This window comes from Sinocyclocheilus grahami, unplaced genomic scaffold, assembly GCF_001515645.1.
Source record: "Sinocyclocheilus grahami isolate Dianchi unplaced genomic scaffold, SAMN03320097.WGS_v1.1 scaffold36.1, whole genome shotgun sequence".
NCBI classification, from domain to species: Eukaryota; Metazoa; Chordata; class Actinopteri; order Cypriniformes; family Cyprinidae; genus Sinocyclocheilus; species Sinocyclocheilus grahami.
The window spans coordinates 4081964-4108017 of NW_015505215.1; the positions used below are offsets into that span (position 1 = coordinate 4081964).

Sequence of the window (26054 nt, forward strand, 5' to 3'; positions counted from 1 at the left end):
TATTTTATAATAATACTATCTATCTATCTATCTATCTATCTATCTATCTATCTATCTATCTATCTATCTATCTATCTTTTAGTTTTTGACATTTTGGGATACCTAGATATAAAATGGGACGTTACCAAGATGGCTAATGAAAAAACTGAGAAAAGAAAAGAAAATTTTATATATAAAAAAAATTCTCTCTTTTTTTTTATATATATATATATATATATATATATATATATAATTTTCTTTTTTAATTTCCTCACCATCATGTCTTTCGACAGAAGATTTTTGAGTGAGCTGTTTCTTTAAGACTTAGAGATATCCTCCAGTTGTGCTCTGAGCTGCTTTTTCCATAGATGTAAATCCATATCCAAACAAGTGATGCCTGTATATTTGGGGAAAAATGCTTGTAATGCAAATTTAGCTTATAGTGGAGCTAGCTCTGTGGTGAAACTCCACAATGTTTGTGATTAATAACGTCTTATCTTAGTTCCTCTGAAATTATCCTCTGCGATGGATGTCCACTAAAACAGCCGCCTAAACTCACTCCTACCTGAGTGACCTTTTCCTCCTCTTTGATATCAGCTCCAGGAACATGTGTACTACTTGCAAACTCCAGCCTCACCTCAGGTGAGACTAGTGGATTTCCGCAGGAGGCTGCAATACCAATTCTGCAAAATGAGGAGGGATGGTCTGCTATTTGGACGGTATTTCTGCTCACAGACTGCCTGTCAAACTTCCCAGCCTGAGTTCAGCAGGGAAACGCATGCAGTGCGTTGCCACGGTGACAAGCAGCTGCTCAGAAAAATGGTTATCCATGTGATTGGTGAGGCCAATCATGTGGGCAGGCTGTAGGAGGAAGATGTGTCTTTATCACGATGGTGACGTTCTCATCAGCTAATGTCAGATCCTGATGGTTTGTGATCTGTTGCCTTGGTTGCAGTATGAGATAACCATGGCGACCTCACTTTTTTGTGATGGTGTAAATGGAACAAGGAATCAATTAGTCCACGGGACGCGATTAGGGTCTCTGTAGGTCCCCTGCAGGGTCAGACTGCCATACGGGCCACCAGGAAGGGATTTAATGAGGTCATCATATCATATGACTGAGTGTCTTTGTTTTTATTGGGAGGTCAGGTGATCAGATGGCTTGGTAAGGTCAGGGTTGAGTTTAAATTCCTTAATCTTGACATACTTTTTATGAGTTTTTCAGTACCAAAGGAATCTGCCCTTTTTTTTTTTTTTTTAAAGGTCTGATGGCCTCAAATGCCCCGTGTTGTTTTTAGACCCCCAATCCATTAAAGAGATGCCTGGATCAAGACAAATGACCTTTGTCTCCAGATGACATGAAGCCATTAATGTCCTCTGCCAATCATGTTTCAAACATAACTGATAACAGAAATCTGTCACGCAGTGACAATAGTAATAATAGTGATTTTACATGATCTTCTGTTAAAGTAATATTAAAATGATTAAAAATGCTTTCTACAACAAAAGTAATAACTATCTGTTAAATTAAAAATGTAATCTAATTTAATACTACTTAATTTCTAATTTTATTTTTCATCATATATTTTATGGTAGCATATAGTTAACATTAATAGATTTTTACAATAGTATTTTACATAATTTTTTCCAGTAAAATTACTTTCTTTTTTTTTTTTAATACAGAATTTTCTTCAGAGGTTTTTTCCAAGTATCAAAGCAAGTCTTTGTAGGGATGTAACGATTCACTCAACTCACGATTTTGATTTCACGATTTGATTTGATTCACGATTTTTTTTTTTTACAAAATGAGATTTAAGACAAGTTATAAATTAAATGTGTCCTTTTATTATTGCTTGGACAAAATGCTGCACGTTTCTTTGTGAAATTGAAATATTTCACAAAGAAGTATATAATATAATTAGTATATAATAATATACTAATATAGCACTTGCATATTGTTGCTCTTTTGTTGGTTTTGATTGCTTCTATTGTCCTCATTTGTAAGTGGCTTTGGATAAAAGTGTCTGCTAAATAACAAAATTTAAATATAGGCTAATGTAAAAAAACTAAATTGAAATTTTAAAACAAGCCCCAAATCAAATAAGTAACACAAATAAAAAAAAATCTCTTCATATAAACAAAATAAGGCTTTGTCTGTGCTCTTTCCATTTAAAATGAGAGGCAACCACTGCATTTTAATCATGATCCAAACAAAGATGCTGCATACATGAAACATGATAATTTTTTAATCTAAATTAGGTTTTAGAAATTCGAAATTTGAAGCAAAAACAGAATGATTTGACTTGAGTTTTGTGAAACTATGCATAAAAAATATCTGCATGAAAGCTGAGCTGAACGAGACGCAGATTCACTCTCTTTAAGCGTTTCCTTGGTTTCCGCTGTAAATAAAGCTATGCTGCACTTATGAACTTTAATATGCATTATACAGAGGCAAGATGAAAAGAAAAAATACCATCTAAACGTTCCCCTCAGAAATGCATTCATATAAACTCATACTCCTAATTGAATCGCGATTTGTTTAGCATCTCAACCGATTTGAATCGTCACATTTTGAATCGGCTCGCGGTTAATCGTTACATCCCTAAGTCTTTGCTTTTGAGAAATACTCCATTTAAACACCCTAAGTTCATATATGCTTTATTAATATTTTAATGTAATGCACAAAGATTGAAAGTGAAGATTGAGTCTTTCTCTGACTGGCATAAGCCAAACCAAGCAGAATCGTGGGGATTTTGGCCCTCAGCCCAGTATTGAACTGACTTTAGTGCTCTTGAACAAAGCACTTAAACTGAATTGCTTCAGAGAAATCTTTGGGTTTATGGATGCAAGGTTCATAATTATTCGTGTTTTGCAAATTCTAACATCAGAGCTCTCCAGAGCACATCAGAACTGCTGAGCTGAATGCTTTCCTCTGATGGTCTCTGGCTGGTGCGCTAAGGTTGCAAATCAGCAGGGACCTTGCAGTATATTATATTGATATCTGGGTCATGTTATGATAGTATTGCATTTTTTTTAATGTTTGGTGTTTATTTAATGAAAACTAGTATATTGCTATGTCTTGTACTGGCATGTTTCTGTTCATTAGATTTTGTTTTTAAAAGAAGTCTCTTATCGCTTTTTGTGAGAGAATATTTTCAGATAACGGTTTTGTTTTTCTCCTAACCCATTTGGGAAATATCAATGATGTTATCCTGACTGGGCATTACGAGTTCTTCGAAATCGCTTTTAGCTTAAAGGAAAAGCATTTAATGAAATGAACAACTTTCTGCTTTGCTCTGAGAACTTCCTGATGTTCTTGATCAGAGGCCCATAAATCAACACTGCTTCGTTTTTCAAGCTATTGATTGCGGAGTTGGTTTGTGTCTCAAAGGCAGTGCTTTGCCTCAGGCAATTTCTCCTTGTTAAACCTTCGTTCTGCTGCACATCCCATCGTTTTACATTAGTTCTGTTTCCTCTGAAAATATTTTGATTGCCCTTGTAACCTCTTAGAAATGTACAGAAATGTTTGGGTCAAGAGACCGCAGCTTGATCGTTTGCATATTTGTGTTTGTTCGCATTTGGACATCCGAACACTCATTATTTGCTTTTGTTTGTTTCCAAACAAAGTACCGGATGACCTGACGCCAGAGGAGAAGCAGGAACTGGAGAATATTAGGAGACGAAAACAGGAGCTCCTGGAGGACATACAGGTAATATCATCAGATTATTTCTCTGAAATCACTTCTTTTTCTGCCCCAAAAATAATGTGAATCCTCAGCCAGGGTTGCTAGTTTTGAGTGTTTTTGCTCTTTGAACTGTTGGATGTCTCATAATACTAATTAATATCACCAAATCATCCATACCCTTCTATCCCCCCTCTCTTGGCCCTGGGCAAGGCAGCTAGAGTGAGATGGACCTGTAGAGAATAGAAATTGGATCATGGGAGGGGTTTCCATGACCCTGGCTGTACAGTTTTAGTGTACAGGATTGATGGGATGTCCCACCCTTGGGTATAGACTTTAACAGCTGGCTCGTGAAGGGGGGCAGATGGTGCAAGCCAAATCCAGCAAATTCAATTATGCTGATTCTATTACGCAACTGGAATGTTAACCAATAATGCCCCTCCTGCCAACCGCTGTCCCTTGCGTCTCTTAAATGACTTAATCAATCATGTAAACCTCCAAATGAAGTTTGGTGGCATATCTTTGGCATTCATCTTTGCCACTAACTGCCAGATCCATTCCAGTCTCCTGCAATTTCCTGATTGCCCTTGAACAGCATGATTGCCATCAGCAGAGGAATCCCTCTCTGTTAGATTAGTCATCTTTACTCTTATTAAATTAGACATTTATTTATTTATTGCTTTTTGAAATCAGGTTTTATTTATATATTTTTTAATTTAGGACTTTAATATGTTCTATATTTATTTAATTTTATTTGACTTAGAAATTTGTTATACGATAGCAGTCTTGATACTGACGTCTTCATTTTTTCTCAGTCCACATCTTATAATAACCAAGCCTGCATTTATTTGATCAAAAATAAATGTATTACAAATATTACAATTTAAAATAACTGTTGTCTATTGTAATATATTTCGTAATTTATTTGAACTTTATTAAATGTAATTTATTCCTGAATTTTGAGCGGCTATTACTCCAGTCGTCAGTGTCACCAGATCCTTCAGTCATTCTAAAATACTGATTTGGAAACGTTTCTTATTACTATCAATGTTGAAAACAGTTGTGCTGCTTAATATTTTTGTAAAAACATTTTTTATGATTCTTTGATAATTAGAAGATTCAAATCAATGGCATTTATTTGAAGTAGAAAGCTTTTGTAACACTATAACGGTCATTTCTGTCACTTTTGATCAATTTAATGCATCCTTGCTAAATAAAAGTATTAATTTCTTTTAAAAACAAAACAAAAAATCTTACTAAATTTTTTGTAGTGCATGTCAAAATATCTGTCAAAAGTAGTTCAAAACTGTTTTTATTTTATTATACTTTAAAGCTTTACATGTTTAACATTGCAATCTGTGCGAAGCATTTGAGGTGCCATAACAGAGTCAGTACAAGCTCAGCTTTATTAATTTTTTCTTTTATTGTTGAAATATGTCTGTGTCTGGCTGAGTAAGATTCCTGGGAGTGTCGTGATGAGCCTGTAGCAGAGGATTTCTTTTTGCCTTACTCTCTATATAATGTGGAGATACAGACAGACAGTAGAAGAATTTCTGTCTCGCCGACAAACAGTAGAAGATGAGTTAACTGGAGCGTTATAAGACCCCAGTCTCTCCTTCACATAAGAGGAGGTTGTGATGGGTCATGATCAGAGAAGACCGATCCAGTCAGCTCAGTATAGCAGACCACCTCCTCTCTAGACCCTCTTACTCTTAATGAGGAGCCGTGTGATGCTGCCCACCACCAGACCCTCCCTCTGACCTGAAGACACAAGTGGGGCGGTACAGCATTCATGATGGGTAACCATGCCAAGATTTCAGTGGTGAATACCAAGACAAACACCAATATGCTGTTGAACACAATCCTTTGAGTATTTCTTCAGATGTCCTTGCTTTTTTGATCAGGATACTTTCTCTCACACCAAGTCATGGTCTGATCTGAATCAGGTCAGCTCTGCTATATTATTAGTCCTCTCAAGTGAAAGAGACTAGACAGAACTTTAGCTCTCATGTATAAGTTAACATCAGTCATTTCCCAGCGTGCTTCTGATTTTCACTACAATAACCAGTGAGTTTGAAAATCGATGCTTGGCTGTTTGAACTAAATGGTTTTTGTTTGCGCTCACTGAACCGGCAGTGTTCAGACATTCTGCGGATCCAATCTGGCTCTGTCTTTTGTGTACGGTGCTACGTGATGCAGCCCCTGAAGGCCTTGCGTGGTTCTCGATGATACCGTCGCCTCTGTCAGTCCAATTAGGGTTAGCCGAAGCTGATCGATGCTGTGTGTGTGATAGCACATCTCTGGATTTTTAGGTGGTCTGACATTTGAAGTTTGGAGAAATATAGATTGTTGAGGAATAAGGGTAAAAGTAATGGTTAGAAATATTTTGTACTTTTCTGTTCATGACATTTGCATTTACTTTAAGATTTTATTTATTATTTTTCTTAATAGAGTTTGGGTCAATTAAAAAGTTTTTTTTTGTTTGTTTCTTTTAAAACACATTTTATATATTTGTTTCTTAATAAAGACGTTTTGCTTAGTTTAAGCCATAATCTTACAATTGTAAACAATTTTTTTAAACTATTTATTTTTTAATACACTTTGGCTCAATTAAACCAATAGTGATCTTATATGGGTTTTTTAAATATATTTTTTCCTAATACAGTTTGCTCAATTAACACCATAGTGGTCTTGTTTTTGTTATTTTTTTTTATAAGATACTTTTTCATAATAGAGTATGGCTCAGTTAAAGCCAAAATGATCATCACAAATGATGGTGCACTTTATATCTCTTACAATATCAGAAGGCCCAGCATTATCTGTTGACATTTTTTTATATATATCTAAGTGCTGTACTCTTAATAGAAGCATAAGCACATTGAGCTAAATATATTGCAAATGAATGGATGTGCATAACTTTGTGTCTAAAAAAAATGGGAAGTGATGGTGGGTAGACGTTTCATGTACTAAAAAAAAAATCGATTAACCAAATGGTTCCAGGTGTCCTCCTTTGAGTCCAGCAGGATGATTAGTAAATTGTTCATGTAATATTTGTCTAATGGAGATGAAGTGCCCGATTAAAGAGACTGAACAGCCAAGTACAACCTCTCTGTCTCAATAGAGCCCTGCTGGACAGTCCTGGTTCCTTCCTGGTCCAGCTGGAACATTCTGACTGTTGTCAAGAGACATTAAATGCATTGCATAAGGATAAAAAGAACGGAAAAGTGTGGGCTGACAACTTGTAGTGTTTGTTTACGTTACCTTTATATGGCAGCTGTTGCCTAGCAACACTCAGATAGAACATATTATCATGACCACTTTATTCCATCTTTGTGCCTGCTGCCGTCTTCCCAGCTCCGAGAGGAGTTCAGAAAAACTTTGATTCACTGCACTATTTGTAGTGACTTTCCATGCCTTCTAAAAACATTTTAGACTGAAACAGGACATATTTAAAGGGGTCATATGATGCTTTTTTTAAAGATCATTATTTTGTGTATTTGGTGTAACAGAATATGTTGACATGTTTTAATGTTCAAAAAACACATTATTTTTCAAATACTGTACATTATTGTAGGTCCTCTATGCCCCGCCTCTCTCAAACGCTTCGTTTTCTACAAAGTCCCTCCTTCCGACAAGCGCAGTCTGCTCTGATTGGCCAGCTGACCCAGTGCATTGTGATTGGCCGAACACCGCAAGCACTCCTCGGAAATGTAACGCCCCTTACCATAATCACGAGTTTCATCTTTCAAAATAAATGTAAAGACTCTCTCTCTTTTGCGCACACACACACACACACACGATGCGCAAAACTCCGCATTTGAACAGTCAATAGCAAATCCTTAAACTAATAGCAAAACAGTAGCTGATTCAGAAGCGCCAGATTGTCATAGCAAAGTCAGAATTACCTCCTCGCCTAGGTTCACGAAACGGTCGTCCATAAAATGCATTGCTGTTCTGTTGTAAGTAATCTTAAATATTTCTAAATGCATCTACTTTCGGAAGGCCAAATAAAGTGCTTTTGCTTTCGCCTAGAAACACACAGCGTCTCCCTGACATGCTGCATCAACACTAACTGCGGTTACTGAAACCACGCCTTCTTTCTTTGCGTGCACATTTGGGCGGCGTTATGCTACTATTTCCACATAGTGAGGTAGATATGTGGGGGCGTGTTAGAACGAGCCGTTTTAGGGGGCCGTGGCAGAGTCTTAACTTTGATAAAGAATATCTCTTTGGTTTTGAGACTTTAGTCTTTGCAACTTCAGGGATCTTATCTATGCACAATCAGCTTGTAACACTCCAAAGAGAAAGGAAAACTTGAAATCGCATCATATGACCCCTTTAAGTCCTAAAAATGTACCAGATTAATAGCGTGATTTCTTCGTTCCCAGATTATTGGTCTCTTCTGACCTCTAGGATAGTCCTCTCTATAACTCATTGATTTCTTTAAAACATTTCTTCATCGAGCCCCAAAAGCACTTGTCTGGGTCAGGCATTTCCATCTGCACTCCTGTCATGAGGTTTCGGGATCATTCACACACTCCGAAAATGTATAGCGGAGGAAGGTCAGATGTTAAAAGACTACTTACTTGACCTTTCCAGGTGCTATAGCTCGAGAGGGATGTAGTGTTAATGCAGAATGCATCAAAAGGGCATAGGTGTGTGTGTGTGTGTGTCTGCATGTCTCTGTATGTGAGTGCGTATCTTTGGTGGATTGGTAATATAAGTCTTATTGATCTGTGCCTGGGCTGCTTCAGGAAGATGGATTGCTGAGAGTGTTATTATGGCACACACACTGACTATACACGCTTACAGTACACAGTCTCGCATGTGGATCATACAGTATAATTCACTTTATATAGAACAAATGAAAGTGCATTTACAGTAATACACCAGCAACATACATCTGCTCACCCACATTCAAAACACTGCTGCCGTAAGTCACATGTATCTGAATGTGGATTTATGTTACTTATACACACTTTCAGTGAAAAGATACCAAAATGCCTTTAATTGATGCCAGCAAAAGATCACAATTCTCAAAACAAATTTTAATACCAAAGCAAAAACAAATATTCCATTGAACATCTCCTTTTAAGTAGATAAATATTAATTTAAATATTAGCACTAACAGGTGTCCATTTATTTATCAATTTAACAATTCTTTGACAGTTTTATTATTGATTTTATTATTTTATTAGGTTAATAAAGTAAAGAATTAAAGAACAAACAAGCAAATATTTATTATAGTATAAATATAGTATATTAGTTATAGAGAGAGAGATCATTGTGAATTTCTTTTTATCATACACACGCACACACTCATCACCTTGCTCTTTGCTCGTCTACCCTCTTGATCTCTTTATTACTCCTTCTTATTTTTCACCTCTGTCCCCCCTTTCCCTTCCCCCTTACGAATGCTACTTCATCTTGATATCTAATGCAGGTGCCACACTGTGCCGTGATTGAATGTTTCATACTCTTGATAATCATATTAGATATTTATGATCCTCTGTGTGTTCATTTTATTAGATTCACGGCTCTCCATCACTTCCTGTGGCAGACTGACTTTGAAAGGGATGTCAGAGGGCAGCTCCACCTTCAGTTCTCCTTTCGATTAACTCTATTTTCCTTTTCTCTCTTTTTTTTTTTTAAATAGCGGCTGAAGGATGAGATAGCAAAGGTGACAAATGAAATCGAAAGTCTTGGCTCCACTCAAGAAAGGTAAGATGAGTGATTTTATTTTTCATTGTTTCGTACAGTCCAATCCAATCCAATCTGTCCACCTTCAACTGGTGTTCGCTCTCCGATTCTGCCATATTCACACTCAAATGCACATTCTCCATTTACTCATAAGCAACCTCAGAGGAATTACACACACATACTCCGTCTTTCCCGTCCCCTGTTTGAATATTTAATGACAGTGCCCCCTGCGGGAGGGGAGGCTTGTGAATTATGTACAGCTGTTTTGGTAAGAAAGGACGTAATTTGTGTAAATTGACTGAGATTTGTTCAGGACTTTGCAAGAATGTGTATTAATGTCATGCGGTATGTTTCTATTTACAGTTACATTTTATAAAGGAAAAGGATTTCAAACATGATGTATCCTAATGTTGAATTCTAACACTTTGATTTAATGCAGTCTGAGGGGATATTCACACATAACACATTTTCGTATTACACTGCGCTACTTTTCCATTGTTTTTCTTGTAACCATGCACTAGACAGATGCGTTTGACGTTGCGCTCACATTAGGGTTGGGCCGATAGACGATTCCCTAAAGGGAATAAATAGCCTACGAGATGGGAGGACAAAATATTTCAATACTTTTTGTCATTAGGGAAAGTATAGGCGACTGTATATAAATTGCAGGCATCAGGCAGTCGCTATTGAAACCGATTTCGATTGTGATCTCATTTTACTTTCACTTTCACTTTTGAGATTCGCGATCACAATGACTTTATACTATGGAGCGGCGGTACTTACCACACATTTGACAAGATTAGATGTTTGTCATTGTTGCTCAGGATCTGCAATCATTCCCCATCATCCTATCAGACATTTCTCTTTACTCTGTGTATGTGGTAAGTGAACTTTCATGTACTGTAATGCAACAGGCTACCGCTAGCAAGCGGCTAACCTTTTAGTGGCTCCGTAGAAGTGTTATTTGTTTCATGCTTCAGGCACACCCCTCCCCCCGCCCCGCCCCCCGATGTCATCGTCTATCACGATGTTTCACTGCAGACATCGTTCGATGCCAATTTGGTAGACACCGCCCAACCCTAGCTCACATCTCACGACTTTTGCAGCATCTCATGCTAAAAGTTAAAAGAAGTGCAACTTTAAAAAAGACATTGCTTATTTCTCCATTCCACTGCACATGCCTTGCGTTTTTCAATGCAAAAACGCCTTCTGTGTGAATGGCCCCTGATACTGCCTGACTTCAGTGACCCATATTCCCAGACCAACCAGAATCGCATCAAAGAATATACATCAAATTGATTCAGGCCCATTCATTATACATGATGCATGATTCCACTGGGGCCGAACACTTCACAGGAATGCCCACTTTGATTCACATGAGGGCCATTTGGATGGAAGAAAACCATTTTCAAAAAGTGTTCCATGTCTTTAACCTTCCTTTTATGAAATTCTTTTGTCGTTTTTTGTTCCTCCTCCACCTTGAGTGATGCCATGTGGCCACAATGGAAAGTACAGTAGTGTGCGGCCCTTTACAGGGTGTGACTTTTAACATTACATGTCACACCACCATCCAAAAGTGCATTTGGCTGTGTGGTTATTAATGATGTCATTATGAGGCCCTTACAGGCGTAGGTGTTGTACAACTCCATTCCCTGAGTTTTAGCTTAAGATTGCAGCCGTCCTACCTACCCAGCATTAATAAAGCCCTAATCTTTCTGTGTTTACAGAATAAACATGCAGCGGAGTAAACAGATGGCTATGGGCCGCAAGAAATTTAACATGGATCCCAAAAAGGTAAACAAGCGTTGGGGTGTAATACAAGAAGCATCTATTTTTTTTGTCACAGACATTCTCTGATATGCTTTGATAAAGAAAATGATCCCCCATTACATAAAATGCATTGCCATTTTGCATTTTTAAACCTTTGATCTCGTGTGGGTGCACATATTATCATAAGCACACGCTAAGCATCATGCAACCACACAATTTTCAGTTCATTTCCATAGATTTACCAGAATCCAATCTCGTAGGTTAAAGTTCAAAGAGCAGGATTAGAGCAGAGGAAAGAGACTGATTTTTTTTTTAAATGTACTTTGCAAACATGAAACTGTGAAACTATAATGTATGCGTGTAGGGTTGCTTTATGCTGAATGTGTTTTTCTCAGGGTATTCAGTTCCTCATAGAGAATGAATTGCTGAAGAACACTTGTGAAGATATTGCTCAATTCCTCTACAAGGGTGAGGGCCTCAACAAGACAGCCATCGGAGATTATCTGGGTGAAAGGTAAGAACGAGTCCTTCTGCTGATGGTTGAGAAAGACAGAGCTCCTGAAGTCTTAATAAATACATTCAAAACGTAGAAGAAATATTTGTAGACAAAAATTTTAAACAGAACAGTTATTAGCATTGATAATAATACAAAATGTTACTTTAGCACCAAATCAGAATATTAGAATGATTTCTGAAAGAGCATATGACACTGAAGACTGGAGTAATGGCTGCTGAAAATTCAGCTATACCATCACAGGATTAAATGACATTTTAAAATATATTAAAATAGAAAACAGTTATTTGAAACGGTAATAATATTTCACATTATATCACATCTTTATAAGCTATTTTTACTGTATTTTTGATCAAATAAATACAGCTTTGGTCTGCCTAAGAGACTCCTTTCAAAAACATTAATACTTTTAGTATATATTTGATTTCTGAGTTGTCAGCAATCAAAAAACCTATTGATTTAAATCAATTTTTCTGTCTTTTACAAATTCATTAATTGCTTTACATATTGGTCAGATTGTGGGAGTTGCTCTAGAATGAGCTGCAATGTGGACCAGACGTTCAGTCAAAGTTCCAGCTATGCAAGGCTACTTGTAACCTTCATGGCTTTTAAACAGTCATGTTCTTTCAAAAATAATTTACTATCAAGCAAAACTAGATTAATGGAAGTTAAACAGATTTAGGCTTTAAAGATCTGAATTTGCTATATCTAGAATCAGAGCTCAAGGGAGGATGACCTCACCAATCTTAAGATGGTCCAGTACTACAGTCTGTCAGAAGCCATTATCTACTGCATCGAGATGGCCTGGGCCCATATGAAAGTGCTGTGTATTGCATTAAGGGTCAGCTTACAAATTTATTGATGGACTGAAATGCAGTGTCAGTGCCAGGTCATCAGGGACCTGTCAGAGCAGAGAGGAAAGGTATATAGTATGTGTGGAGCATTTATTTTCCTCTTTCAGTGTAAATATAGACACATACACGATTGCACTTAAATTAAAGGGGTAGTCCACCCAAAAATGAACATTCTCCTATTATTTACTCATCCTCATTTCATGAATAATGACGACAGAATTTTCATTTTTTTTCCTTTAATTTGAGGTAAAAGTTGATGAAATTGTTCAACTGTCACAAAAATATTCATTTTTTTTATTAATGCATAACTAATCATCTGTCTTGTATTCTGTTTTAACTCGCATTCCAATATCCTTTAATCAGTCAATAACACTCTTTCTCTAAATGAACACCAGCATAAATGCAAACACATTAATTTCTGTGTCACCTGAGGAAAATCAATAGTGAATCCCAGGATCATTGCTGAAGTGAGGTTACAGCAATGCTGAGCTGGATGAAGGAGTGTAGAGCTTAATGGATGAACCCCCAAAGTGGGTTAATGCAATCGCAGCTAATTGATATTATCGACATGCCCCATTTCCTTACTGAAGAAAGGGCTAGTTACACATGGACAGTAATACCAGACGTAATCCCCCCCGAGATTTAATGCCCATTGGAGACGTCTGAGAGGAGGATCACAGCCGTAATTCCATTCACAGTGTGAACACTACAAGTTTTTTAACGGTAGATGAGGTTTTTAGTGGCATATGTTTGAGTGAAATTCATCTACTTTTTATGTCGTTTTTTTTATTACAAATTAATTTGAAAATTTCTGTAATTAATTTAATTCAAACTTATCATAACATTATTATTTTGCTGCTTTGCAAGCACTGGTATTTTCTGAAGGAAATACAAATCTACTTGCACCATCAGATGTCACTGTAACATCATTGCTGTTGATCCAAGATTGAATCTCCTGTCAATTTTTCTTTAATTTTATCTCATTTCCAGGGATGAGTTCAATATTCAGGTTCTTCATGCCTTTGTGGAGCTTCATGAATTTACAGACCTCAACCTGGTTCAGGCACTCAGGTGACAAAATACAGATGCATAGATTATGTTCTCCTTTTACAAGTTCAGTGAATTTTAGCAAATGTATTTGATGATGTGGTAAATTGATTATTATTAATTAATGATTAGATCTGGTAAATTCCAAATAAAATGAAAATTACAAAAGTAATTCCATTATATAAAACTGGGGATAAACATCATTTCACAAATTATAGACCTGTTTCTATACTCCCCCAGTTCTCCAAAATCCTTGGAAAAACTTTTTACAGGAAGACTTGATAATTTCATTGAAGTGCACAACCTTTAATTCCAGTCAATTTGGTTTTCGGACAAATAGATCAACATCTTTAGCACTAATGGAATTTACTGAAGAAATTACAAATGGTATAGATAAGAAGCATGTAGTGGGAATTTTCATAGACTTGAAGAAAGCATTTGACACTATAAATCGTGACATTTTATTACATAAACTTGAGAGGTATGGTATTGGGGGGTTGTAATTGGACTGGGTGAGTAGTTATTTAAGAAATAGTCAACAGTTTGTAGAAATTGGTGAACATAAATCTTCATATATGAGCATAACTTGTGGTGTACAGCAGGGATCAGTCTTAGGCCCAAAATTGTTTATAATTTATATCAATGACGTGCAGAGTATCAGATATACTAAAATTTATTTTATTTGCTGATGGCACAAATATTTTGGGGACAATTTACAGCAGGTGATTACAACAGAAATTAATAAATTAAAACAGTGGTTTGATGTAAACAAATTGTCATTAAATATAAGCAAAACAAAGATTGTGATTTGGAAAACAAACTCTAAAGTAGAATTGAAAACTGACAACATAAGTATAGAAAGAGTATATGAAAATAAGTTTCTTAGTGTGATTTTAGACGACAAAATCGCAAATAAAACACATCAAATCAAAATTGGCAAAGACCATAGCAATACTGAATAAATCAAGACATATTTTGGATAATAAATCAATGCATGCTTTGTATAACACACTTATATTACCGTATTTGAGTTACTGTGTGGAAATATGGGGAAACACCTACTACTACTAATTTACAGTCGATAACGCATATTACAAAAGAGAGCAATCAGAATCATCAATAACGTTTATTTTTTAAATTCTTTATTTTTAAAATCACATTGAAGTTCATTGATTTGGTTAAATTTAAGACGGCACGAGTCATGTTCAATGCAAGAAATAATTTACTTCTGTGAAATTTACAACAAAAATATTTATGGAAAGGCAGGGTTGGTATAATTTGAGAGAAGAATTAAACTTTAAAAAGCTTAAAATAAGAACAACTTTAAAAAGTGTGCGCATTTCTATTTGTGGGGTGAGGTTGTGGAATGGTTTGGAGCAGGTGTTAAAACATTGCACAAATAATAAACAGTTTAAAAAGTTGTATTAAAATACCCTATTAAAAGGATATGTGGATGAATAGAGGTGATTGTGAATGTGGGTTATATGTGGGCTGCACAAATCGAATTTCTAATCGCGATTACAATTACATAATCATTCAAAACAGCAATTAATCGTTTGAAGTCCACTTATGTTATTCTGCATGCTTAAGATGTGTTTTTCTTTTTCTTTCTACCAGTTATCTTAAGGATTTTTCCATTGTTTTAATTTTAGTTTTAGTATAACATTATAATACCATTCATATTTTTCCTTTTTTTATATAAAGAAACCAATCCAATGTATAGTATAGGCTTAATTAATACTATAGAAAAGCAATAAAAGTTTTTCAGTTAAGAGTGTTTTCAGCTTTATTTTCATATAAAAATATGGCATGTAGTTGCTTCAAACAATAGTGTAAATATAATTTTCAATTTCAAGGGAATAATCTACAATTATGATTTTTGTCATAATCGTGCAGCCCTAATGCTGATTGCATTGGGATGTGTGATTATAGGGTGACAGGTTGTTTGAGGTAATCTGTAGACATTTGGTTGGTGTTTAAATTACTGCATAATTGTTCTCTTATAAGGAATATGTAATATATAATGATACAGATGTAACAGATTTAAGATATACTGGAACGATATGGAATTGTATAAGGGGTGGGAAATATAACAAGCTTTTGCTTCATCCCGCTCCATTTCCGACTTGTAATTAATTTTTGCAGGACTTTGTAGATATGGTTTTTCCTTAGCTATGCTGCTACATATTTACTGTGTTTGTATATTTTATTATATATATATATATATATATTATTCAAAATAAAATAAATGAAATGGTCTCATTATGTCATTATGATCTCATTAATACAGTTAATTTCTCCCCATGCTCCATGCAGACAGTTTTTATGGAGTTTCCGGTTACCGGGTGAAGCTCAGAAGATTGATCGAATGATGGAGGCTTTTGCCCAGCGTTACTGTCAATGTAATCCCGGTGTCTTTCAGTCTACAGGTGTGTGCGTGTTTGAGTATATATAAAAATGCTCTGCAATAGGTTGAAACAATATAAAAAATTCAGTAGTCAATACTAGTGATATTTCATGAATACAAATATTTTGTTGAAAAATTGGAATGAATATATAATCCAGAAATATTAATATAATTAGTAAGACTAATATTATAAATAATATTATTAAACTATTAAATTGAAATATTGGTGTGTAGCTTTTTCTTAAAATAAATATTGTTTTAAATTCTCAAATTATTGGCATAGTCTTCACTGCATGATTATTGCTTTTATTTTATTTTATCAGACTATTGACCAGTCATTGACCATTTTAAATAGTTTATTTTACTTGATACCAAAGTGCAGAAAATGACACTGATTATCTCAATCCAAAGCTGCTGTTTACCCAAGAGACCCAGTCCTTCTGCAATTTCCTTACACCCACACCTACTCAAACATGTCTTGAGCTCTCTTCATAAATTTCCCATGCTCTTGGCCATGCTAATATGCTTGTAAAGAGTGCCGCTGATGTAGAGCACTTCCATGCCGCCCACATGTTGCTCTGAAAAGTGGCTACACATGGCCTTTCATGAGCACTTACTGCATTTTATCAAGAGAAAATTCTAAATCGGACGTAAATATTCTCCTTTGGTTGCTAAGAAGTTCCTAGCAATAATAGTTTCTTCAATCATTTCATGTAATGAATATAAATTTGAGCGGTGTTGAGGGTGTTATGAATGTATTCATAAACTTATTGTGGCCTGCGAGAGGCTTGCAACGTTGGCTTAAGCACTATTTGGACATTAATTGTTTCTCAGCATGACATATGTACAAGAAATTTTGAATGACTTGGAGTTTAAACTCATGCTTTTGGACATCAAGTGTTTACTACATTTGGGCCAATTCCTACATACAAACTCCTGTAAATGCTAAAATGTCTCTTTGCAGATACATGTTATGTGCTTTCATTTGCAATCATCATGTTGAACACAAGTTTGCACAACCCTAATGTGAAGGACAAGCCATCTGCAGAGCGTTTCATAGGCATGAACAGAGGCATCAATGACGGAGGAGATCTGCCAGAAGATCTGCTCAGGGTCAGTGTCCCACACAGTTCTTTATTTTTGTAATTTGTAATAATTTATTCTGTTTATACATTGTTATTATTATATATTCGTATTTTTTTTATCCTCTCTTTTAGGTTTTTTAAATTTTTTATTATTTACTTATTTTTTAGCTACAGTGGTTTGATAATATATGTATGTGCTCTTAATTAATAGAAATTTAAAATTTTATTTTATTTTATTTTCTGACTGTCGGACTGTTGGCTGACCATTGACAAATTTAAGGCATTTATTTTCGCAATATATTTGATTGCTTTTTATAAAGTTATGCTAGTAGCAATGAAGTTTTTTATATTTCACACAATTTTAAGCTCTAAATACAATTGGTTTAATTTTGAAGTACATCTCCATTTAAACGCTCCCGCAGAACCTTTACGAGAGCATTAAGAATGAGCCCTTCAAGATACCTGAAGACGACGGCAATGACCTCACGCACACTTTCTTTAACCCTGACCGCGAAGGCTGGCTGCTCAAACTGGGTGAGTGAGTGTTTTTCTCTGTTCGCAAGATAAAGAAATGGGACTGGATGTACATTAACAGGCCCTAAATATAAAGTGTCTCATGAACATCGTAAGTAGAGCTGTGAATTGAAGGTCTTACATTGTGTAATAGCCAAGAAGCATGAGGCCAAATGCTTTATAGTCCAAAGCTAATATAAAAGAGCTGATACTACCTCCTTATTAATCCACATGCTGCTCAAATTTCAGCTCAGCCTGGATTTTACACCAGGCTGACACACAAGTGTTTTGTTATAGTCTTTTGTTACAATATTTTTCTGATTTTCATAGTTAATTTCATTGTTTTCTTTCTTCCACATTTGTTTTTGTTTTGGTTTGATGTCTGTCTTCAGGAGGTATGTACACTGGTTTCCTTTAGCTAGCTCATTAAGCTATGCTTCCAGGTGCTTTGCGCTTTCATTTACTCCATTTGTTTGTCTTTTTTTGTTGTTGTTGTTTAACATATTTCATTTTATCAAAATGAAGTGTCTGAGTCTGTTTGCTTCATTTGAGTTTTAACTGGTGTGTTGTCTCTGCGCTGTTGTGCCGTGCTCATGATGGGCTTGTGATTTTTGTGAGACTCTCAGCCAGCTTTCTCCATCTTATTGGAGATCAAGGTGTCTGTTAAACAGTACTGTCAGTTGGTCTCTACTGCACCCATGTGTTCAGTTTAAGCACTGCTTACTCTGCAGCCTTTACATGCAGTTGTGTGAATGCTACGTGTGACTGCACATTTGTGTGTAACAATGTTTGTTTGTGACGGGATAGCACAGGAATTATAGGAGATGATTTAGACCAAGCACAGCTGATTTAATGGTACAATATTCTTGCAGTTTGTAATGAGATGTAATTAACAAAGGAATATTTTATATATTCATTCATTCAAAATGTATTTACATTTTTTTGTTTTGTCCTCATTTCTAATATTCTGCCTAAGAGACTCCTTTCAAAAACATTAATACTTTTAGTATATATTTGATTTCTGAGTTGTCAGCAATCAAAAAACCTATTGATTTAAATCAATTTTTCTGTCTTTTACAAATTCATTAATTGCTTTACATATTGGTCAGATTGTGGGAGTTGCTCTAGAATGAGCTGCAATGTGGACCAGACGTTCAGTCAAAGTTCCAGCTATGCAAGGCTACTTGTAACCTTCATGGCTTTTAAACAGTCATGTTCTTTCAAAAATAATTTACTATCAAGCAAAACTAGATTAATGGAAGTTAAACAGATTTAGGCTTTAAAGATCTGAATTTGCTATATCTAGAATCAGAGCTCAAGGGAGGATGACCTCACCAATCTTAAGATGGTCCAGTACTACAGTCTGTCAGAAGCCATTATCTACTGCATCGAGATGGCCTGGGCCCATATGAAAGTGCTGTGTATTGCATTAAGGGTCAGCTTACAAATTTATTGATGGACTGAAATGCAGTGTCAGTGCCAGGTCATCAGGGACCTGTCAGAGCAGAGAGGAAAGGTATATAGTATGTGTGGAGCATTTATTTTCCTCTTTCAGTGTAAATATAGACACATACACGATTGCACTTAAATTAAAGGGGTAGTCCACCCAAAAATGAACATTCTCCTATTATTTACTCATCCTCATTTCATGAATAATGACGACAGAATTTTCATTTTTTTTCCTTTAATTTGAGGTAAAAGTTGATGAAATTGTTCAACTGTCACAAAAATATTCATTTTTTTTATTAATGCATAACTAATCATCTGTCTTGTATTCTGTTTTAACTCGCATTCCAATATCCTTTAATCAGTCAATAACACTCTTTCTCTAAATGAACACCAGCATAAATGCAAACACATTAATTTCTGTGTCACCTGAGGAAAATCAATAGTGAATCCCAGGATCATTGCTGAAGTGAGGTTACAGCAATGCTGAGCTGGATGAAGGAGTGTAGAGCTTAATGGATGAACCCCCAAAGTGGGTTAATGCAATCGCAGCTAATTGATATTATCGACATGCCCCATTTCCTTACTGAAGAAAGGGCTAGTTACACATGGACAGTAATACCAGACGTAATCCCCCCCGAGATTTAATGCCCATTGGAGACGTCTGAGAGGAGGATCACAGCCGTAATTCCATTCACAGTGTGAACACTACAAGTTTTTTAACGGTAGATGAGGTTTTTAGTGGCATATGTTTGAGTGAAATTCATCTACTTTTTATGTCGTTTTTTTTATTACAAATTAATTTGAAAATTTCTGTAATTAATTTAATTCAAACTTATCATAACATTATTATTTTGCTGCTTTGCAAGCACTGGTATTTTCTGAAGGAAATACAAATCTACTTGCACCATCAGATGTCACTGTAACATCATTGCTGTTGATCCAAGATTGAATCTCCTGTCAATTTTTCTTTAATTTTATCTCATTTCCAGGGATGAGTTCAATATTCAGGTTCTTCATGCCTTTGTGGAGCTTCATGAATTTACAGACCTCAACCTGGTTCAGGCACTCAGGTGACAAAATACAGATGCATAGATTATGTTCTCCTTTTACAAGTTCAGTGAATTTTAGCAAATGTATTTGATGATGTGGTAAATTGATTATTATTAATTAATGATTAGATCTGGTAAATTCCAAATAAAATGAAAATTACAAAAGTAATTCCATTATATAAAACTGGGGATAAACATCATTTCACAAATTATAGACCTGTTTCTATACTCCCCCAGTTCTCCAAAATCCTTGGAAAAACTTTTTACAGGAAGACTTGATAATTTCATTGAAGTGCACAACCTTTAATTCCAGTCAATTTGGTTTTCGGACAAATAGATCAACATCTTTAGCACTAATGGAATTTACTGAAGAAATTACAAATGGTATAGATAAGAAGCATGTAGTGGGAATTTTCATAGACTTGAAGAAAGCATTTGACACTATAAATCGTGACATTTTATTACATAAACTTGAGAGGTATGGTATTGGGGGGTTGTAATTGGACTGGGTGAGTAGTTATTTAAGAAATAGTCAACAGTTTGTAGAAATTGGTGAACATAAATCTTCATATATGAGCATAACTTGTGGTGTACAGCAGGGATCAGTCTTAGGCCCAAAATTGTTTATAATTTATATCAATGACGTGCAGAGTATCAGATATACTAAAATTTATTTTATTTGCTGATGGCACAAATATTTTGGGGACAATTTACAGCAGGTGATTACAACAGAAATTAATAAATTAAAACAGTGGTTTGATGTAAACAAATTGTCATTAAATATAAGCAAAACAAAGATTGTGATTTGGAAAACAAACTCTAAAGTAGAATTGAAAACTGACAACATAAGTATAGAAAGAGTATATGAAAATAAGTTTCTTAGTGTGATTTTAGACGACAAAATCGCAAATAAAACACATCAAATCAAAATTGGCAAAGACCATAGCAATACTGAATAAATCAAGACATATTTTGGATAATAAATCAATGCATGCTTTGTATAACACACTTATATTACCGTATTTGAGTTACTGTGTGGAAATATGGGGAAACACCTACTACTACTAATTTACAGTCGATAACGCATATTACAAAAGAGAGCAATCAGAATCATCAATAACGTTTATTTTTTAAATTCTTTATTTTTAAAATCACATTGAAGTTCATTGATTTGGTTAAATTTAAGACGGCACGAGTCATGTTCAATGCAAGAAATAATTTACTTCTGTGAAATTTACAACAAAAATATTTATGGAAAGGCAGGGTTGGTATAATTTGAGAGAAGAATTAAACTTTAAAAAGCTTAAAATAAGAACAACTTTAAAAAGTGTGCGCATTTCTATTTGTGGGGTGAGGTTGTGGAATGGTTTGGAGCAGGTGTTAAAACATTGCACAAATAATAAACAGTTTAAAAAGTTGTATTAAAATACCCTATTAAAAGGATATGTGGATGAATAGAGGTGATTGTGAATGTGGGTTATATGTGGGCTGCACAAATCGAATTTCTAATCGCGATTACAATTACATAATCATTCAAAACAGCAATTAATCGTTTGAAGTCCACTTATGTTATTCTGCATGCTTAAGATGTGTTTTTCTTTTTCTTTCTACCAGTTATCTTAAGGATTTTTCCATTGTTTTAATTTTAGTTTTAGTATAACATTATAATACCATTCATATTTTTCCTTTTTTTATATAAAGAAACCAATCCAATGTATAGTATAGGCTTAATTAATACTATAGAAAAGCAATAAAAGTTTTTCAGTTAAGAGTGTTTTCAGCTTTATTTTCATATAAAAATATGGCATGTAGTTGCTTCAAACAATAGTGTAAATATAATTTTCAATTTCAAGGGAATAATCTACAATTATGATTTTTGTCATAATCGTGCAGCCCTAATGCTGATTGCATTGGGATGTGTGATTATAGGGTGACAGGTTGTTTGAGGTAATCTGTAGACATTTGGTTGGTGTTTAAATTACTGCATAATTGTTCTCTTATAAGGAATATGTAATATATAATGATACAGATGTAACAGATTTAAGATATACTGGAACGATATGGAATTGTATAAGGGGTGGGAAATATAACAAGCTTTTGCTTCATCCCGCTCCATTTCCGACTTGTAATTAATTTTTGCAGGACTTTGTAGATATGGTTTTTCCTTAGCTATGCTGCTACATATTTACTGTGTTTGTATATTTTATTATATATATATATATATATATTATTCAAAATAAAATAAATGAAATGGTCTCATTATGTCATTATGATCTCATTAATACAGTTAATTTCTCCCCATGCTCCATGCAGACAGTTTTTATGGAGTTTCCGGTTACCGGGTGAAGCTCAGAAGATTGATCGAATGATGGAGGCTTTTGCCCAGCGTTACTGTCAATGTAATCCCGGTGTCTTTCAGTCTACAGGTGTGTGCGTGTTTGAGTATATATAAAAATGCTCTGCAATAGGTTGAAACAATATAAAAAATTCAGTAGTCAATACTAGTGATATTTCATGAATACAAATATTTTGTTGAAAAATTGGAATGAATATATAATCCAGAAATATTAATATAATTAGTAAGACTAATATTATAAATAATATTATTAAACTATTAAATTGAAATATTGGTGTGTAGCTTTTTCTTAAAATAAATATTGTTTTAAATTCTCAAATTATTGGCATAGTCTTCACTGCATGATTATTGCTTTTATTTTATTTTATCAGACTATTGACCAGTCATTGACCATTTTAAATAGTTTATTTTACTTGATACCAAAGTGCAGAAAATGACACTGATTATCTCAATCCAAAGCTGCTGTTTACCCAAGAGACCCAGTCCTTCTGCAATTTCCTTACACCCACACCTACTCAAACATGTCTTGAGCTCTCTTCATAAATTTCCCATGCTCTTGGCCATGCTAATATGCTTGTAAAGAGTGCCGCTGATGTAGAGCACTTCCATGCCGCCCACATGTTGCTCTGAAAAGTGGCTACACATGGCCTTTCATGAGCACTTACTGCATTTTATCAAGAGAAAATTCTAAATCGGACGTAAATATTCTCCTTTGGTTGCTAAGAAGTTCCTAGCAATAATAGTTTCTTCAATCATTTCATGTAATGAATATAAATTTGAGCGGTGTTGAGGGTGTTATGAATGTATTCATAAACTTATTGTGGCCTGCGAGAGGCTTGCAACGTTGGCTTAAGCACTATTTGGACATTAATTGTTTCTCAGCATGACATATGTACAAGAAATTTTGAATGACTTGGAGTTTAAACTCATGCTTTTGGACATCAAGTGTTTACTACATTTGGGCCAATTCCTACATACAAACTCCTGTAAATGCTAAAATGTCTCTTTGCAGATACATGTTATGTGCTTTCATTTGCAATCATCATGTTGAACACAAGTTTGCACAACCCTAATGTGAAGGACAAGCCATCTGCAGAGCGTTTCATAGGCATGAACAGAGGCATCAATGACGGAGGAGATCTGCCAGAAGATCTGCTCAGGGTCAGTGTCCCACACAGTTCTTTATTTTTGTAATTTGTAATAATTTATTCTGTTTATACATTGTTATTATTATATATTCGTATTTTTTTTTATCCTCTCTTTTAGGTTTTTTAAATTTTTGATTATTTACTTATTTTTTAGCTACAGTGGTTTGATAATATATGTATGTGCTCTTAATTAATAGAAATTTAAAATTTTATTTTATTTTATTTTCTGACTGTCGGACTGTTGGCTGACCATTGACAAATTTAAGGCATTTATTTTCGCAATATATTTGATTGCTTTTTATAAAGTTATGCTAGTAGCAATGAAGTTTTTTATATTTCACACAATTTTAAGCTCTAAATACAATTGGTTTAATTTTGAAGTACATCTCCATTTAAACGCTCCCGCAGAACCTTTACGAGAGCATTAAGAATGAGCCCTTCAAGATACCTGAAGACGACGGCAATGACCTCACGCACACTTTCTTTAACCCTGACCGCGAAGGCTGGCTGCTCAAACTGGGTGAGTGAGTGTTTTTCTCTGTTCGCAAGATAAAGAAATGGGACTGGATGTACATTAACAGGCCCTAAATATAAAGTGTCTCATGAACATCGTAAGTAGAGCTGTGAATTGAAGGTCTTACATTGTGTAATAGCCAAGAAGCATGAGGCCAAATGCTTTATAGTCCAAAGCTAATATAAAAGAGCTGATACTACCTCCTTATTAATCCACATGCTGCTCAAATTTCAGCTCAGCCTGGATTTTACACCAGGCTGACACACAAGTGTTTTGTTATAGTCTTTTGTTACAATATTTTTCTGATTTTCATAGTTAATTTCATTGTTTTCTTTCTTCCACATTTGTTTTTGTTTTGGTTTGATGTCTGTCTTCAGGAGGTATGTACACTGGTTTCCTTTAGCTAGCTCATTAAGCTATGCTTCCAGGTGCTTTGCGCTTTCATTTACTCCATTTGTTTGTCTTTTTTTTTTTTTGTTGTTTTAAATATTTCATTTTATCAAAATGAAGTGTCTGAGTCTGTTTGCTTCATTTGAGTTTTAACTGGTGTGTTGTCTCTGCGCTGTTGTGCCGTGCTCATGATGGGCTTGTGATTTTTGTGAGACTCTCAGCCAGCTTTCTCCATCTTATTGGAGATCAAGGTGTCTGTTAAACAGTACTGTCAGTTGGTCTCCACTGCACCCATGTGTTCAGTTTAAGCACTGCTTACTCTGCAGCCTTTACATGCAGTTGTGTGAATGCTACGTGTGACTGCACATTTGTGTGTAACAATGTTTGTTTGTGACAGGATAGCACAGGAATTATAGGAGATGATTTAGACCAAGCACAGCTGATTTAATGGTACAATATTCTTGCAGTTTGTAATGAGATGTAATTAACAAAGGAATATTTTATATATTCATTCATTCAAAATGTATTTACATTTTTTTGTTTTGTCCTCATTTCTAATATTTTATTTTATTTTTACTTTATATCTGTACTTTACCTTTTTTAATTTGTATGTGTATGTGTATATATATATATATATATATATATATATATATATATATATAGATAGATATTTTAATATATATTCATAGATATTTTAATATATTTTTAGCAACAGGTTTGATGAGCATGCTGTGCTTTTTATTTAAAACGGTAAACAAAAAACATACATTTATTTATATTCCATATTAATTTGTTTTCCTACACCACAACAGCAGAAGATCGAGTGCTGACCAGCAAACCATTCTAAAGAAAAAATTTTTTTTAATTTGTTATTTACAGCATCATTAGTTCATTTGGATTATGGACCGATCGTGTGCCACAACAGCCACAGCCTTAGAGGAGAGAGCTTTGCATTCATTCCTGCATTCTGAAATACATTCCATCTTATTGGAGATCAAGGTGTCTGTTAAACAGTACTGTCAGTTGGTCTCCACTGCACCCATGTGTTCAGTTTAAGCACTGCTTACTCTGCAGCCTTTACATGCAGTTGTGTGAATGCTACGTGTGACTGCACATTTGTGTGTAACAATGTTTGTTTGTGACAGGATAGCACAGGAATTATAGGAGATGATTTAGACCAAGCACAGCTGATTTAATGGTACAATATTCTTGCAGTTTGTAATGAGATGTAATTAACAAAGGAATATTTTATATATTCATTCATTCAAAATGTATTTACATTTTTTTGTTTTGTCCTCATTTCTAATATTTTATTTTATTTTTACTTTATATCTGTACTTTACCTTTTTAATTTTTAATTTCTAATTATATTACTATTTAATATATTTATATTATCTTAATTTATCTTATATATTATTATTATTATTAGTCTTTGTAGTTATATATATATAAATATATATATATTAGCAACAGAGGTTTGATTAGCATGCTGTGCTTTAGCTGCTAGAAATATTATTATATTTTAGCAATAGTGGTTTAACATTCTGTAATTTACATTGTTATATTGTTCTATTTATATTTCTATAATATTTTATT

General features: G+C 34.6%; 1 protein-coding gene across 1 annotated transcript in view; it reads left to right on the plus strand.

Annotated features, from left to right (window-relative positions):
• LOC107581598 (cytohesin-1-like) overlaps positions 1 to 26054 on the plus strand; it is a 58851-nt gene that overhangs the window by 24020 nt on the left and 8777 nt on the right. Inside the window, exons 2-10 of the mRNA XM_016267225.1 lie at positions 3607 to 3689; positions 9319 to 9383; positions 11090 to 11156; positions 11528 to 11646; positions 13491 to 13571; positions 15864 to 15976; positions 16919 to 17067; positions 17462 to 17573; positions 17945 to 17947. Coding sequence (XP_016122711.1) covers positions 3607 to 3689; positions 9319 to 9383; positions 11090 to 11156; positions 11528 to 11646; positions 13491 to 13571; positions 15864 to 15976; positions 16919 to 17067; positions 17462 to 17573; positions 17945 to 17947 — 792 coding nt within the window. The remainder of the gene's footprint in view (positions 1 to 3606; positions 3690 to 9318; positions 9384 to 11089; positions 11157 to 11527; positions 11647 to 13490; positions 13572 to 15863; positions 15977 to 16918; positions 17068 to 17461; positions 17574 to 17944; positions 17948 to 26054) is intronic.